The 18,260-nt window shown below is 43.9% G+C and overlaps 2 protein-coding genes across 5 annotated transcripts in view; one reads left to right on the forward strand and one right to left on the reverse strand.

The window, feature by feature from the left end:
- The window catches only part of Egflam (EGF like, fibronectin type III and laminin G domains), a 526,724-nt gene extending 508,771 nt beyond the window's left edge, over positions 1-17,953 (forward strand). For both annotated transcript variants that reach the window (XM_070041065.1, XM_070041064.1), the window contains 5 exons: positions 1,100-1,178; positions 3,751-3,894; positions 11,749-11,832; positions 15,959-16,062; positions 16,808-17,953. In XM_070041065.1, the coding sequence (XP_069897166.1) occupies positions 1,100-1,178; positions 3,751-3,894; positions 11,749-11,832; positions 15,959-16,062; positions 16,808-16,962 (566 nt within the window). In that variant the 3' untranslated portion in view covers positions 16,963-17,953. The remainder of the gene's footprint in view (positions 1-1,099; positions 1,179-3,750; positions 3,895-11,748; positions 11,833-15,958; positions 16,063-16,807) is intronic.
- Lifr (LIF receptor subunit alpha) overlaps positions 16,833-18,260 on the reverse strand; it is a 70,525-nt gene continuing 69,097 nt past the window's right edge. The window contains exon 21 of one of the 3 annotated variants that reach the window (XM_070041061.1): positions 16,833-16,921. In XM_070041061.1, the coding sequence (XP_069897162.1) occupies positions 16,880-16,921 (42 nt within the window). In that variant the 3' untranslated portion in view covers positions 16,833-16,879. The remainder of the gene's footprint in view (positions 16,922-18,260) is intronic. The other 2 variants (XM_070041063.1, XM_070041062.1) reach the window with 2 other exon arrangements.

The raw sequence follows: 18,260 nt of genomic DNA on the forward strand, positions 1-18,260 counted from the left end.
CTAAAAAAAAAAGTAACAAAAGTTAAGTTTTAAATTCTGCCCTTGTTCAAAGTATCAGCTCGTGATACATTTCTTTCCTAGGGTGGAGTTTTTAAAATAATATCTCTTTGGCTTCAAGCAATGTATGTCCTCTTGAAGCTGTAGTTGCTTCATAAACTGCTTTATTCTCTCACTTTGCACAATTTTTAACTATGAGAATATCCTTAGTTTATTCTTTCACTATTTTTTCAAAGAAGGGAAAACGATTCTGCTGTTATCTCTCTACTAGAAAACCCCTCATCACAGCCCAGTGCCTGAGAGCGAATGCACTGCTTACTTTGCTCATTTGCTGTGTGTAGGAGAGTGATTTCTCAGGAAGACAAGGGAATGAGAATTTGGGAGGAAGGACATGTTTATAAAATACTGGAAAGTAAAGAGGGGGAATAAGAGCAAGAATTACGAAGAGCTGGTCTGCTCCATGCAATATTGCTACTCAGCCCATGATCTTGGACCAATCCTGATGCTTCTCTTCTGTAAAATGAAAATACCTGGGTCTTCCCCCCCCCCCCAACTTCTCTGCTATTTGCCTGAGATAGTGGTGAAATCTCACACTGAAAGGTGATTTATAAGTGTGAGCCAGCCTCCACACTTTCCAGTCACTTAAGATCATAGTTAAAGGGGTTTAGCAGATTATCCTTAAATAAAGGAATCCTACTGGGCCTTGTTTAGAGATTATTTTCTCTGCCTTCCTTGGCGAAGATCTGGGGTTATCCCCAGCTGCTCCCCACATGGCCCAAGTTCTCCTCTTTGGTTTCCAAGAATCACTGGGAACAGTTCAAGTTTTGGCACATTGCAAGGTCTTCTCAGTAGTGCAGAGGTCAGTGACAGTGACTGCCAGCCCCCAGCGAGGGGAAGTGTGAGAAGCCAACACGCAGAACATCAGACCAGGCTGCCTTGAACCTGGCCAAGTGTGTGTACAGCCAAGAGGAAGGGGCTGACAAGTTGTTAAATGTCATATTTCCAAGGGCCAGACTTTCTTGATGTGTTCCTGCCACGCGCGTGCGTACAGAGGTCAAGAGGGCCACGTGCCATATAACCTTTACTTTCTGTTCTGTCCCAGCCATCACTGAAGCCATCGAGATCCCGCAGTTCATTGGTCGCAGTTACCTGACGTATGACAATGCAGATATCCTCAAGAGGTAATGAGTATGAACAGCACCCATCCTGATCTCCCTTGGGTCTGCATTTCTCAGTACCTTGCCAGGAACTTCCCCAATCGTTCAAGGTCAGAGCTGAAGGGGTTGAGCTTATCTTTCCTGCCACAGGATAGTTTTTGAAGAAAGCCATTGTCTCAGGGGGGAAAACACATAAAATAAACATAAAAACTGGAACAAAGCAATCCTGCTCCAAGTGATTCAAATCCTTTCTGGTAGAGGAGTCCTATGACCCAGCACTCAGCTTGCAAAGCAGAGAGAACCTACATGGGGCCAGGGTTCTAAGTATGGTTCCCTGAGCAGGTCAGTTAGCTTGACGCTGTTCTATGGCTGCAATCTACAGCTCTGCCTGGGACCAGATGCAGAAGGCCTAGGCTGCAATGCAACCAAATGACTAGATCCAAGCCTGGCCTACCATCCTGGGAGGCCAGTGCATCAACACAGATCAAATGGGCCCTTTAGGCTCTGGTCAGTTCAGTGAAAGCTGTTTAGCTCTCTTCCTGCAGACTCAAGGCCATAACATGAGGGGATATTCAACTCATAGCAGTCACACCTTTTATTCTTCACTGTTGGGCTGGGGTAGTCCTAGCTCTTGGTTTGGAGCAGTCTGCGTGTGAGGCAGGAAGTTAAGTCTGGCCTTCAGGGAACTCTCCCATCCGGTATAACTTGTTCTTAACACCGCCTCTCTTTTTGCCCTCCTCTGGTTATTTCTTTCTACAGTATATTATTCCCTTTTCATCTCCCAGCACAATCCTTCTAGAACTTCCCATCTTCTTCATGTTGACTGAATCAGAACAAACTAGGACAAATCTTTGAGCTAAACACACCTAGCTCTTAGGGCAGAGATGGGAGGTAGTGGTGGTATTGGATGTCACTAGTAATTCTGAACACACAGAGACATTGCTGCATTCCCCTACTCCCAGTTCATGTTTGTGCTGTCTTGGCACAGAAATTTAGGTAAAGTGCATTACCCTCCACCAGAGACCCTCTTCTTTCTTCAATCCCTTCCCTCTAAAGATGGCTGGCCATTCAGTCCCCAGGCAGCAGTGACAATGTGAATGGGGCCTCAGTCTTTAGCCTCTAGTGCTGTTGGGGACACAAAGAGTTGGGGAGAGCATGAGGTGGGCCTCACACCAGAGCTGGAGTGTGCGCATGCTCTCATATGTGCACACATATGAACCTGCGTGTGAAGCTGCAACCTGACCCAATAAATAGATCTAAGGAAGAACTCAAGTTCAGAGTCTGTTTCAGTTAGATGCCTTCAATGTCCAGTAACAGAAAGCTCAGCTAAAATGTCTTAAGTATTATTTCATATGACAAGGAGTTCGCAGTTAGACTGGATCCTGAGATTTTTCACTCAGAGAATCAGCTATATCATCAAAGACTCATGTCACATCCATATGTCTGCTTGTAACCCTCCACAAATTTCAGTTAGCCATAAGATGCTTATTAGATAGTTATAAAGTAGAAAAACATCAAGTAGAAGGAGAGAGAGAAAGAGAGAGAAAAGAAGAAGGAAGGAAGGAAGGAAGGAAGGAAGGAAGGAAGGAAGGAAGGAAGGAAGGAAGGAAGGGAGGGAGGGAGGGAGGGGGGAGAGGGAGGGAGGGAGGGGGGAGAGAGGGGGGAGGGAGGAAAAAAGGAAAAGAAAAGAAAAGAGAAAAGAAAAGAAGGTTTTGGTACTTATTAAAGAGAAATAATCTCTAGCCAGGCCTTGTAAGGCCAGATAAAATTCTGTCCACTGTGCACTACTGAAAGCACTCTAGGTCCAAATATGTGGGAAATACAAAGGGATGGCTCAAGGGATGGGGGAAAAACAAACTAATTATTCTAGAACTGTCATATTAGTAGCAGAGTTATTAGTAGCTATCTCACCTTTGATTCTAGGACCTCAAATCTAGCACTCTTCCTAATATCAGATGAAATACTGATCACTGTAGTCAGAAGGAATTTCTGAGATAGTTTGTTCCCAAGAACTGAGAGGAGCACAGAAGCATATCAACCTGATCCCAGTCATGCTTCACCACATGAACTCGATGCCCTGACTGAACTTATCGGCAGTCCCCATCTTCTGAATCCCTGCTCTGTCCCGTCACTCTGTCCACACCCGTCCCCTGGGCAATCCTCTATCCTCCAGTACAGAGCAGCTTCTGAGTCCCTAGCTGGGATTAGGAAGCCCCACTGGGGAATGGGGAACTGTTTTCAAAGCAGCCTTGAGTAATCATATAGGAAAAGGAGACACCAGGTGCATACATGGGTACAGCGTGGAACAATGGCATTAAGTACAGTCTTGCTCATGTATGACTACAAATGCTCTCTTTTAGAGGTTACTCTACCTAGGGGCAGCTGCTGCTGCTGCTGAGTGGGCATCTAGACCTTTAGACAAATTGTATGACACATGGAGTTGGTGCTTTGTCTAATCTCTTGGAACTACAACTATGTAAGAAAGGCCAGATTATCCCTGCACCTAAGTATCTCCAAGCTGGAAGACTAGACAGGGATTACTTGGAAATATGTATGGGCATTTGATTTTGTGGACTTGTTTGTATATTTCCTCTAGGGTGTCAGGCTCCAGATCAAATGTGTTCATGAGGTTTAAGACAACTGCTAAGGATGGCCTGTTGATGTGGAGAGGAGACAGCCCCATGAGACCCAACAGTGACTTCATTTCTTTGGGCCTTCGAGATGGAGCCCTGGTTTTCAGGTAACCTCCTCTGTTTTTCAGCAAAATCTTGAATTTTTTTCTCAGGCAGTGCGGGCCATACCAAATGAAGCTATTTTAAAGTGAGCCAAAACACACTGCTGGAATTAGCTGGAGCCTGAACGTCCAGATTTATTTGAGTCTCCTTGTTTTTCTTTCTTCTTTATGAAATATTATTATCTTTTATGTAGTTGTACTAAGGAGTTGACATTCGAGAACGCAGCCTATAAATGCAGTGAGTCTTGATCCATGTCATCCCTTTCAACACTCTCTCCTTGTTTTTCCTTTAAACATCTTTTAGGGAGTTGTCTGGTACATTGCATCCTATAGAACAAATTTGGCCTGCTGCTTATCTCTGTAAAATTACATTTGTTGGGATACTGCCATACACATTTATGTCTTGTCTTTTGACCATGTGTACACAGTATTGACACATTCAGTAGTTTCATTAGGAGCTACTTGGTAAAGCCTAAGGTATTTGCTGCTTGGTCCTCTGCAGAACAGTATAGAAGCCCCATTCTATATATTATCATTGTATGTCCCCATTTATCAAGTAGGAAGAAGCCTGGTGCCAGTGGCTCATGCCTGTAATCCTACCTACTCAGAAGTTCAAAGGCAGCCTGGACAGGAAGATCTGTAAGACTCTTCTCTCCAATTGACCACCAAAAAGCCAGAAGTGGAGTTGTGGCTCAAGTGGTAGAACACTAGCCTTGAGTAAAAAAGCTCAGGGACAGTGTCCAGACATTGAGTTCAAGTGCCAGAACCCGCAAGTACACATGCACATGCATGTGCACACACACACACACGCACACACACACACGCACACACACGCACACACACGCACACACACACACATGAATTATGAAGTAGAGGGAGAATTTTTAATATTGTCAACAACCATGAAAGCCAAACATGGAAGTGATGTCAACTCATGATGACCTGAAGGCCTAAGCCATAGACCCTGCTTGAAATTCCATTTTGCTTTAAATTCCATTCCTCAGGCTGAGGAACCTTGGGAAGGTCACTTTTTTTTTGGGGGGGGTCCAGTTGTGGGGCTTAAACTCTGGGCCTGGGTGCTATCCCTCAGCTCTTCAGCTTCAAGGCTAGTGCTCTACCACTTGAGCCACAGAGCCACTTCCAGCTTTTTTTTCTGCTTATGTGGTGCTGAGGAATCGAACCCAGGGCCTCGTGCATGCCAGGCAAGCACTCTACCACTGAGCCAACTTCCCAGCCCAAGGTCACTTTTCAGTCAAGAAGATAAAAGCACAAAGTCATACATGAAAGATCAGATGTCCTAATACTTCTTGGGTAATCCCCACAGAGGCAATCTAGAAGTTCTTACCTCTTGTAAATGAGTTTAGATTGCTCTCAAGTTTGACAAACAGGTGCTGCAAAGCAGTTAAATTATTACCTGGGCAATTTCTTCTCCCCACTTTTACTCGCTACCAGAATGGGTGGGAGCCAAGTCTCCAAGAGGCAGAAACTGTCTTGTGTGACAGAAACACTCTCTCCCCAGAGACTGCCGCACGGCCTCACCTGGGGTTGGAAATGGCTCGTGGAGACCCAGGGTTTTCAAGCTGTAGCTCTGTACCACACTCCAAGGCCTTAGAAATGTAAATTAGCAGGCCTCACTCTTGGTCAGCGAGGGAGGTGTGCTGTGGGCATTTCCTCAGATGATCCAAGGGTGTGCAAAGGCCTTGAGGGCCCTTGCTCTGTCTCCGGACCACCTGTCCCCTGGAGCAGCCATGTCTCAGGCTTTTTATTCCCTTGATGACCCCCAAGTGTGCACTAAGTGAAAAGACATGACTTCGAATTGGCATAGAAAAAGGAGAGAGAGAACGGAGCTAGGGACATAATGAATTAATTCTGGGGCTTTTTTGCCAGTGAAATGTTAGGATCATTTATAGCTAGGAAAGAAGAGCATGAATCTTCAATTTGGAGAAAAGGCATTTTGAAAGGAAATGGCACTGGGCCAACACTGCACCTGTCCCGAAATAGCATGGCTTGCTACATGATTAAGTCTTGTGATTGCGGGGACTTTGGGAGTATTGTGTAGCTGAAGACTGGAGACCAGCAGGAGAGGGGTAACATCTCCCAGCCTCTGTCCTCTCCCTGACCTCTGTCCCCAACCCCTCCCGAGGTCAGAAGAAGTAGAGCTTTTCCAACTTGGGTCAGGCTGCTGCCTCAAAGCCATTTTCCTGTGGTTTTCCTGTGGTTAACCTCATCAAGGCCTCAAGTACTTGATTGTGCCCAGAAAAGGGAACTGAAACAGCAGCTGAGCCACGGGTGGGATGACCCAAGTTCCCCCCTCAACTGAGAGCCAAAACTAATTCTTAGGCCTGACAAGAAACCTTATGGAGTTCAGGGCCATCCCCAGCCCCGCCCCCGTCCCGCCCCAGCCCCCAAGCCTGGCCACCTCCATCAGCCACGCCCCCTCCCCCCAGCTCTGCTTCCTCAGCCTACTCCAGCACCAAAGGGGAGCCCCATCTGCCCGCCATTTTTTAACCCTTTCCTTCTCTTTTAATAGTTCTGCTCCATCCTAGACACATTTCTTAGATTACTATGTCTTTCTTGAGTCTCTGAAAATTGTCCTTATGCTTTTGCCCCCACATTATTATTGTTTTTATTGTTGTTATTAAATGGTTGTACAAAGGGGTTACAATTTTGTACGTCAGGTTAGAAATATAATGCTTCTTAGACAATGTCACCCCCTCCTCCCCTCAGGTTGCGAGTTTACTTTTTACTTTTTTATTTTTTTATTGTTATTGTAAAGGTGATATACAGGGGGGAGTATAGTTGAGGAGGTGGGAGGGAAGGAATGGTAGGAGAAAAAGGAGGAGGCAACAATGCTTGATAAGAAATAGACTCATTATCTTGCTCATGTAACTGTAATCCCTCTGTACAGTATTTTCACAATAAAAAACTTATTTTTAAAAAGGTGATATACAGAGTGGTTACGGTTACATAAGTTAGGCAATGAGCACATTTCTTTTTGGACAACGTCACCCCTTCCCTAGCTCTCTCTTGTTCCTACCTACCGGTTGTATAGTTAATTTTCAACATGGTGTCTGGTGAATACCACTGTTCATAGTTCACTTTTTACATACTATACATTGAATATAAGGACTGCATTTGCTCACCCTTCCTCCCTCCATTCCTGTCCTCACCCTTCCTAAAACATATTTCATGTTTCCACTTTCTGCTATGTTTCTACTATATTGTTTTGATAAACAGTACTTCATTTGTTCAAGGGAGTTATATCTTTGTATTCCTTCTCTAAATATACCTTCCTCTAATCAGTTTTATGGTTTCTTTCCCCCATCCCTGCAAATCTCAGAGCATTGTTTGTGTTCTGCTTAAGAGAGCCAGCTAAGTCCAGGCCCAGGCAGACTTGTGCTGGTGCCTGAGCCCCTTGCCATCTTTCCATAGCAGTGATGGGCCAGGCCAGAGACAAGAAAAAAGTATGGTAGAGGCTGCTGGCTTGCAAATACCAATATACAGTGAGTCACCAGGGAAGTTGTTTCAAAGGTACATTGTTTGGCCTGTCCACCCTCACTCCAGGGTTATGATGGGGGTAGGAATGGGTTAGCACCAAGATCTCACTGGGACAAAAACGTCCCAAATGATTCCAAGCACCACACCTTGAGACACAGGGTCTGGAGTGGTTTGGGGCTTACTCAAGCCTGATCCTCATGGCTGTTCGATCTCCTGCATGTTACCTAACCTCTCTGAGCTTCTGTTTCTTCATCTGTAAAAGGAAAGGTTGATTGTAAGAAGTAAATGAATAGACTCATATAAAAGGCTTCAGGTTACTATTAGCAGTAATGAGAATAAAAATTCATCTCAGTGTTTTCTGGATTCTAGAATTCCCTGATTGAGAGAGAGAACATAAGAAAGGAAGTTAGTATGATTCAACTACTTTGAAAAGGTTAGTTCTCATTAGCGCTACTTTTCCCTATGTCTTGAGGGCTGGGTACATGCTCTCCCAGGCGGAGATCAAGTGGGGATCAGGCAGGCTCCACTACTGGAGGCAGGTCCAAGGCAAGCCAGGGAACTTCCAACATAACAAAGCACAGTCTCGCTTCCTAGACTGTCTTCCCTAAGTAAATGCTAGTCCTGATGCTAATTTAGAGCCCAAAGCCCTCTTTCTAGAGCACAGCAGAGAGCAGAACACCAAACAATTATTCACAGCTTTGGTACAAGGCAAAACAGAAAAAAAAAAAAAAAGATAAGGGCTCAGCTAAAATGAATGTGGCTTTCTGTTTCATCTTCTGCTTTGCTTTGTTTTGTTCTATATTATATGTGGAACATAATACACACTGGGTGGATTTAGGAACATCAATTGACATTCTTTTTCACTAACATTTTTAGACAACAGAGAAAGGGAAGAGATTTGACATTAATATAATGCCCTGGACTACAGCGTCAGGGACACAACTAAAAGTGTCACCATGTGGGACATGACGTGGCACTTCCTAGTGGCCCATCTTGGTGTTGTGTGACAACCTTTGGTGCATTCCAAGCTGAGTGGCTCAGGACAGCCCATTCATTGTGCTCAGAGACACAGCATATTGGTAGAGAAACAAGACAAGTGTTCATTCATTTAAAAAATGTTCATGAAGCCATAACTATTATACATGGCACATTTACGCAATGGACAACTCAAAAAAAATCTAAAATATTCTGGGTGCTAGTAGCTCAAGCCTGTAATCCTACCTGCTCAGGAGGCTGAGATCTGAGGACGGTGGTTTGAAGCCAACCCAGGTAGGAAAGTCTGTGTGACTCATCTCCAATTAACCACCAGAAAACCAGATGTAGAGCTATGGCTCAAAGTGATAGAGCCTTAGCTTTGAGTGAAAAAGTTCAAGGACAGTGCCCAGGCCCCTAGTTCAAGCCCCATGACCAACAACAACAGCAACAAATAGATCTAAAATATGTGGGCACTGCCATCATTCCCAAACTGGTTTCCTTATGCCTCTTCCAGCACTGGTAACCGCTCTTTCTTCCATTTACTTGTCTAGAAGAGGGAGCAGTGAGTGGGAGAGACTGGAGAAGGAGGTAGTTATTTGGAGAGTCTAAAGTCATAAGGTGGGGGTTGAAAAGTCAGGCTATGGAGATGCCATCTGAGCTGTCCCCAGCCCCAATGATGGCTGACTAACAGATTTCATGTTGATTCCCTCAAATCTATTCTGCCCTTTGTGTGAAACAGGAGAGCTCTCAGGCTGCAGGATAGAAGGAGACCCATGGTTGATCCACATGGGATCACATACCGCTGCATAGGTTTCTTGTCACTGGGAGACAAGCCTGATCCTGTCCAGCCTCCTCCCTGTGACCGTAGCCAGGTCACCTTGATTTGGTAACCTTGCAGTTCCTGAGCACTCTGGTTACATATTGACAGCCTGCAGGGCCACTTGCACATGTGGTCACTCTCCCAGAAGTAGCCTGCTAAATTAACTCTTGGTAGCAGCTTTCTCCTCCTAGGTCCTCAATGTGCACATTCAACCTGGCATACACGCTATACTAAATGCACATGGATTTGAGGTAGTGACTTTATTTTATTCCCATTCTGTATTGTATTATGTTATGTTATGTAACTTTGCTCAGGATCCTGCAGGGTTCTGGCTGGTATCTGACAGATGGGGAAATTTACACTCAGGGATGTAAAGCAAATTTCCCATGTCACAGCCAATTGATGAGACTGAGGATCCAGACAGGTTCATGAAACTCAAGTGTTTATGCTCTGTCACCCATGATAGTCGCTCGGCTGTTTCTGCCAGCAAGCTCCTATTCATTCATTTCTTCAGTAAGTACTTGGCTACCCCACAATGAAATGTGAAACATTCCACCTCGCACTGCTCTGCCCCAGCAGACACTTGTGGGAAAATGCTCGAGGAAACAGCAGAGTTTTCAGGGTCACAGTGGCAAGTTGGTCCCAGAGTCTGTCAAGTTGTCACAAATTCTATTGTTAGTTCAATGTTGATGGCTATATGATTTCTTTGAGCCTCTGAATGAAAGGAACAACCACCAGCCTTGCTCTGGGAAAAGCCAAGGGCTTTTTATTCTTGTTCTGTTCTCAAAACTGAGGCATGTGAGCACTCCAGAACAATCTGGCTTTCCTCATAAGCATTCTTATTTCTTGGACAAGGAGGTGAAGGAGAAGCCCCTCCCCTCACTAGATGAGCACATTGGTCCCAGTGGAACACACTTTGGTCAGAAAATGATTGCTTGTGCCTTATTAATTATCCAGGAAAAGTCTGGCAATTGGCCCAGTGTTCAGGCTTGAGTAGTCACTCACTAAATATTTTCTGGATTGAATTAAATTAGAATAATTGAATGAATACTGGATTAAGAAGGATGTTTCTCTCTGGTAAATAACATGTTTATGTCTTCTGATACCTTTAGGGTTTCGTGGCATCTGGGAACTGAAATGGAAAATTGGAAAGTACTAGGTAGATCTGATACCAGAGTAAAATTGTTTTATTACAGGTAATTCAGAAAGTTCAAGCTCTACATATTAGCTTTGTGGTTTTAGGCAAATTCTTTTAATGTCTTCTTGGTTCAGCCTATTCTGCAATGATTAAAAAAAATAAGTTAGCTGGGCACGGGTGGCCCATACTTGTAATCCCAGCTACTCAGGAGGCTGAGATCTGAGCATCAGGGTTCAAAGCCAGCCTGGGCAGGAAAGTCCGTGAGACTCTTATCTCCACCTCCAGAAAAGCAGAAATAGATATGACTCAAAGTGGTATAGCACTAGCCTTGAACAAAAACGCTCTGGGACAGCACCTTGGCCCTGAGTTCCAGCCCCATGATGGACCAAAAAGAAAGTTAACCAGACACTGGTGGCTTACATCTACAATCCTAGTTATACTAAATGCTATATCTTAGGAGACTGAGATGTGAAAATCAAGGTTCAAAGCCAGCCTGGACAGACAAATCCATAAGACTCTTATCTTCCAATAACCACTGATGTAACAAATTACTACAAATGGAAGGCCTTAAAACAGTAGGAGAGGCAAAACATTCAAACTTCTTTTCCAAACTTCATTCAAGCTTCTTTTCCAGGGCCTGATAGGGAGATTCTGTTCCATGACTGGCCCCCTGTGACTCAGTTAGGGGTTACTAGCTTGTATTCATCATTCCCCTCTCTGCCATCATAGTCATATAGCATCATTTCCCCATGTGTCTCCATCTCTGTGTTCTAATCTCTTCTTATATGGATATCAGCCATGTTGAATTTGGCAGTCCTGAACCATGATGACTGACCTCATCTTAACTAATCAGACCCTGTTTCCAAACAAGGTTGTATTTTTAGGTTCTGGGTGAACATGAATTTTGTGGGGGGACACTCTTCAACACAGTATGACTTTAGAAATGATTTTTTAAAAATCCTTCTCTTGTTCCTGACTTTACAGAGCTGATGCTTCCATGTATGACCTGAATATAAGCCAGTCACAAAAAAAAGACAAATATTTCATGATCGGGAATCAGTAGTAGTTAAATCCATGGACACAGAGAGTGGAAGGCTGGTTGTCAGGGGCTAGGAGGAGGGGCTAAAGGTAGTTACTGTTTAATGCATACAGTGTGTTTTACTTAGCAAGGTAGAATGAGTTCTGGAGGTTGGTTGTACAACAATGGAAAGTACTTAACCCTTCTGAACTGTACCTGTCACATGGTGAAGACTGAAAATTGAACATTGAAAATTTAAAAGCCATCATTCATGTGCTAACATGGAAACAGACCACCTTTTGTGTTTCAGTGCAATCAAGGACACTTCATTCTATGTTTACAAGAACCTTTGCTATCTGCCTGCACCTCAGTGCTTATGATTTCAGTCTTGTTCTTTTCTAACGTCTTTAGCTACAACCTGGGCAGTGGTGTGGCATCCATCATGGTGAATGGCTCCTTCAATGATGGCCGGTGGCACCGAGTCAAAGCGGTCAGGTAAGCACTGAGCGCTGCAGGATGCAGAGGAGCCTGTGAGGAGAGGGGCATGTGGTGTCTAAGTCCCTTCCCATTCCCCTGTCCTATTCCCAGACTTCCCTTGCCTCCTCATATTCCTGACCCAGGGTATTCAGCCCATTTGCTGCTAAGTCCCACCTCTGACCTCACAGACACTGACAGCTAGAAACCAAATCCTCACATCTGCCCTGAGCAGTGGATAAGCACCCGGGGAAAAATATGTTGTATTGTTATTTTGTGTGTGTGTCCTTTTTTTTTTCTAGTACCAGGACTTGAACTCAAGGCCTCTTGTCCGTGCCTGTCTTCAGCCATACCTCCAGTCCTTGCATTTTGCTGATTAATTGGAGATGGATTCTCACTGACTTTTCTTCCTGGGCTGGCTTTGAACTACAATCTAGATCTTAGCTTCCTGAGTAGCTAGGATTATGTACATGGGCCATGGGCACCTAGCTGGAGAAAAATGTTTTTGATGACTGTGTTGGCGAAGGTGCCACTGATGGGGTTTCAGGACATGAGGACTCTGAAGAGTACCCTACAACTTTTTCTTCCTTTCTTTCTTTTTCTTTCTTTCTTTCTTTCTTTCTTTCTTTCTTTCTTTCTTTCTTTCTTTCTTTCTTTCTTTCTTTCTTCCTCTTTCCTTCCTTTTTTCTCTTTCTTTTTCCCACTCTTTCTCATTTTCTCTTTCCCTTTTTTCTCCCTTCCTTCCCTCCCTCCCTTTCTTTTCCTTCCTTCTTCCCTTCCTTCCTCCCTTCCTTCCTGGCTTTTTTTACCTGAACCCTACAAGCCATGTAAGGTTTACCTCTCCTCAGTTAACATAGCTCCCCTCCTAGCACTAATTACTATCTTGGTTCTGATTAACCTTGGGCAGAACATTCCTTTGCTCTTCTTTAGATTTAACCATCTGTGTTCTTATTCCTGACAATATATTTTCAGAAACCAAATAGCAAGTCTAAACTTGCTATGGTACATGTTAGAAACTCACTTAGATAGAGATTCTAGTTAAATTTCCCTAAAGATGACAACAATCCCTTCTGTGGGTGAAGTTAGGATGAGGCCTGGGACATAAGGGGCCCGCTCCCGTAGGGCTGTGGGTGGACACAGGCCTGCTTGGCCACTGTGCCTGCACTGAATATCTTAGAGGAGATGTGAGGGAGAAAAAGCACACTTTTACCTTTCTGTTACCTGTGGCCGTGAAAACCCCCGAATGGGACTTTGATGAAGCCTCAACTCTAGCTTGTTTTATTTATTATTATTTTTTTAATCAGTTGTGGGGCTTGAACTCTGGGCTTGGGTGCTGTCCCTGCACTCTTTAGCTCAAGGTGAGCGCTCTACTGCTTGAGCCACAGTGCCATGTCTGTTTTTTTATTTAATTGTGAAAATACTGTACAGAGGGGTTACAATTACATGAGCAAGATAATGAGTACATTTCTTATCAAGCATTGTAGCCTCCTCCTTTGTTTCCCCTTCCCATCCCTTCTCATCCTCCCCTCCCCCTGCCCCCAACCCAATCCTCCTCTCCCCCCACCAAAGTTGTACAGCTCGTTTTTGACATAATGATTTGTACATCTCATTGTTGCAATGGGTCCACCTGTATCCCTATTTAAACTATTTTTTTCCCTTCCCCTCCACAAATTATGCCGACATCAAATACAGTGAAAGCAGGGCTTATGGCTTTCTAATGATTTATTGGAGATAAGAGTCTCACGGACTTTCCTGCCCAGGCTGGCTTTGAACTGCAATCCTCAGATCTCAGCCTCCTTGAGTAGCTAGGATTACAGGCGTGAGCCACCGGTACCTGGCTTCTAGCTTGTTTCAAAAGAAGAAATATGTTCCCATAATGAAATATTTACAGACTTGGAGCTCAAATTTATTTTAGAATACAAGTAAAAAAGCACAGAGTCCAAATCATCCCCAAACACTGCAAACCACTTGGCTTCCCACACTCCATCCATGTAGTCCCTGCCCTCAGATCATCCAAACCAAACACCCTGCCCTCAGTTTCCTTGGGTAGAGACGGGAACTCGAACACTCACATGCTATGAGTGGATTTTTTTAACACTTTAAAACTTATTTTGGTTTGGTTACACTTAGGAAGATATCCAATGGTGAGCATGGGAAGCATATTCTAGACCGAGGAAAGAGGTGTTCAATGTCTTTCCCAATATACTGTGTAGGCGGAGACTAGATCAACCTTTCTGTTCCATTTCATGACACAGGTCTCACATGATGAAGATTTCAGGTGTATGGGGAGGACAGGGGTGTACAGAATGTCAGAACTTCAGAAGTCAGAGCATTAAGCTTAGTCCAAAGAGAAGGCTCCACGGACATAGCTCTTCCTGTTGATCACATTCCTAGTGGGTCTTAGGTTACAGTGAGGGCAACATGGAGCTGAGCCCAGGACTGGACAGGCGAGAGGATTCAAGCAGATATTGTAAGCCGTGAATAGATAGACCTAAAAGCAATGGGTACAACAGATATAACAGGGAACTGGGCCAAAATCATAGCTCAACAAGTGTAAGAAGAGTGCAGTGTAATTCTCTGTGGCACACTCCAAGATCAGAGAATGAAGGGGAGATATCCAAGGGTGGCCTGCTTTATATTATCTTGCTCCAGGTAGTCCTAATCTTCAGAGCATTACTCCTAGTAGAATAGGGAAATTTTCTCATTTACAAACATGTCATGCCAGATACTTTTCCCACCGTGCTTTATCCTCATTAATATTCACAGCAATTGAGGTGTTATAATTTTATAATTGTGGTGGATAAAATAATTCTAGTGATGTTGATAACAATAGCAACATACTTCTTTGACAGTCTTTAGAGAGCAAGATATGTATCAGGTACCACACTCTGTGCTTTGCAGGTATAATATCTGATCTCTGATCTCCACAATAGTGTTGGAAGATGGCCATAGTTATTCTCACTTCAGATAAAGGTGTTGAAACTCCAGACATTACTCAAGTCACATGAATTACATCCTTGAGTAAAACTGACATCCTTACCTGATGGTCTTGCATTCATTGGGAGGCCACAAACCATAAGTAATCAACATGATAAGAATTATAGTAGGTAAAGTGTAAGGTATCGTTGATTAGAAGACATGTCTTCAGAAATACAAGGTAAGAGAAGATGATCAAAATTGGTGGAATTGAGTCAGGGGGGCGATAATGTAACATTTAGAATAATGAACAATCAGAACTGGCAAGATAAGCTTCTGGGGTCGTCACCCGTCACACAGCATGTGGTGTCAAAGGAGAGGACAGAGCAGGGGAAAGCTTTTTAAGTCTCAGTGTTAGAAAGTTGCTCTCATGTAAGGCCTTTGTCAGACCTCTACCCACCAGGACTATAGAAGCTACTCTTTAAGTTTTGGTTTAAATAATCCTATTGTTAAGGCAGAACCTGACACATAGTTGGTACTTGTATATATTGAGATGTTGTATCAGCTTTGAGGCTGTGTAGAGGAACAGATGTGATTTCTCAGTCCACTAAAGAAAAGACAGCGAGGCTCGATGAGCCTTCTAGTTACTCAAGAGCTTGAGATCTTGAGGATTACAGTTCAAAGCCAGCCCAGGCAGGAAAATCCACGAAACTCTAACCACCAAAAAAAAAATATAGAAGTGGAGCTGTGGCTCTAGTGGTAGAGCTCTAGACTGAGCCCAATAGCGCAGAGGCCTTGCCCACACTCTGAATTCAAAACCCCAGCACCAGTGCATGTGTGCGCGCTCACACACACGCACATGAATATACACACGAATTATAAGGCAGGAAAATGTTTAAACAGAGTAAGTTTATTTGAAAGTGAAGGAAGGCAGTTAAGGAAAGTAGCACAGCTCTCCATCCATCCTTAGAAGGGCCCAAAAAGGAATCAAATAGAGTCCTCCGCTAGGCTTTGTACTGGTGGTTTGAAGAAGCATTGAGTGGAAAGTCACAACATTATGAGAAGAGCATTTGAGCAGATGCCCAAGACACTATGGGTACAAAAAGCACCATGATGAGCCGCATGTTACCTTCTCTGTGTTAGAGAAGCCAACTTTTATCCATATCTACCCAACAGTGTCCCTTGGTCTCACTCAGCTCCAATAATAATCATTTTTTAAAATTCATTATAGAGATGGCCAATCAGGGAAGATCACAGTGGATGACTATGGAGCCAGAACGGGGAAGTCACCGGGCATGATGAGACAGCTGAATATCAATGGGCCTCTGTATGTGGGTAAGTGACCTTGGCCCAGTCTAAATTAGACTAGGGTTTTCCGTGGTAGTTCTTTATTTGTTGCACAAGGGCTGTGCATTATGGGTTCATTCAAATACCTGGAAATCAGGAAGCTGTCCAGATATTCCATTCTTCCATTTTCTGACTTCTGACTCACAGCCAAAGGGACAGGAAGGGTCTCATTCACATATTTTTGTGCTTTGGACCTACCCACCAGGAAAACTATGCTATTCTTGTTTATAGAACAAGAATCTTCTAAATATAGCCACACATTCTCTCTGAAAAAGGAAGATCTGTCTTTCTAGCCTTTCTCAGAATACAATGAGTAGTTTGTCTATAAATGGCTTCTCACCTACTAATATAGACATATAAACAGGACAAGATAACTACCTTCTATAGTTTCTAAATGTGAACCTAATTGAAAGCAGCCACCCTCAGTATATTTCTTGTGATTGAAGATGACATCACCTCTAATGACATAGTATGATGTTGATATCATACAACATTTCACATTTTTATGAGGGTCTTTGGGGCCAGAAATCACACATGAGGTATGTTTTTATAACCTTTTGCCATTTATCAAATTCGTCCACGTCAACCTATTCCTTCGGGGGAAATTATAAAACAGATGTAGTGAAGTGAGCGGTTTCTTCTTGTCGGCCACGGGATGCCTTGGCTGGTGAACATTCGAATTCTCCTCGGACACTTCTTCTCTGGTTCACTCCACCTGTTTGCTTCCTGGCAGGTGGCGTGAAGGAAATTGCTCTGCACACCAACAGGCAGTACCTGCGAGGCCTTGTGGGGTGCATCTCTCATTTCACCCTGTCCACCGATTACCACGTTTCCCTCGTGGAAGATGCTGCGGATGGAAAAAACATCAACACCTGTGGCGCCAAGTAACACCAGTTGTCCTTGCACAAGGAACAGGGCCTCTCAGCATCACGGGGCCCTGAGACACAGCCTGACGCCTCACACGGAGGCCTGGAGACCAGATGTGTTTCCTCTCATCAAGAAGAAAGTACACGCTGATGGAAACCGAGAACCAAGATGGAGGCCTTCGGTGGCCTTTCCTGCTGACACTGTGGGTCACACCCAAGGGGATACTCCGTGTAGGAAGTGTCAGGCTTTAGCTATTGAATGTGTAGAATCTCCCAGAGATCACACATGAATGTGAATTCCACAGCCTGTCTGTTGTAGTTCAATGACTGTGTTGTGACTCAAAAAGAGAGAGAATGAGGGAGAGAGAACTTTATAAAGCAGTATTAAGCTACATCTCTCCTTCCCTGACCTATGACACTATTACAACAGAATGACTGTGTGTGACCTTGAACTTCAGATTTCCCACCTTGGCCCATGGATTGTTCAAATTAACTGTGTCTATGCCTCACTGTCTGGCTTAATGTGCTCTGGACTATTCATGAAAATAAATGTTGGGGGAGATTAAACCTATAATCATATTGTGGCCCACTTCCCCATAACTTACCTTTATTGCAAAAATCCCCACTTTTCTTTTTATAAATGCAAATCTAAAAAAAAATGGGTCCCCTGATTTTGTAGCTGTACTTTTCTATGTGTATATTTTTTATAGCTGCAGACTGCCCAAACAATATACTTTTGGAACTTAGGGTGGATGATCCTAATTCTTGGACATTTTTTTTAAAACTTTTCTCCCAGAGGAGACTGGTTTGGGCCATTTGTGGTGTCAGTGAGTGGTGGAAATGCTTTGGGCAGGACATTGGGGGAGCTGACCATTCTTTTGCAGTACATATTGGTGACTCAAGGGGATGAATTTGAAACAGTAAAATGAGCAGACTAAGAGAATGTGAGACACTGTCATTTTGTTTTAAGAGGAGGGAGAATGTCTGTAATAAACCTGAATAAAGATGATAAAGAAGGCAAGAACTCATTCATTCATTCATTCATTCATGGAGATGCTTTTATAGATGCTGCATCCACAAATGGACTATTGGCACTTACAAGGCTGGGCAGAGACTGGGGGATGTGCCCTCCACAGGGTCCAAAGGTCTTAACGAGAATCTGAGAAAGGGAACGTCTTTCTTCGGTTTCATCAGCTGTGCCCCTTTGCACGTGACTTGTACAGACAGCTGGCTCACTGGCAGGTCCCCATGACAGGACTTGCGAAGAGAAAGGTGAGATGAACGCTGCCCCCAAAGAGGAAATTGGATCCAGCTCAGGCA

This window comes from Dipodomys merriami, unplaced genomic scaffold (genome assembly GCF_024711535.1).
Source record: "Dipodomys merriami isolate MVZ:Mamm:240054 unplaced genomic scaffold, mDipMer1.0.p SCAF_30, whole genome shotgun sequence".
NCBI classification, from domain to species: Eukaryota; Metazoa; Chordata; class Mammalia; order Rodentia; family Heteromyidae; genus Dipodomys; species Dipodomys merriami.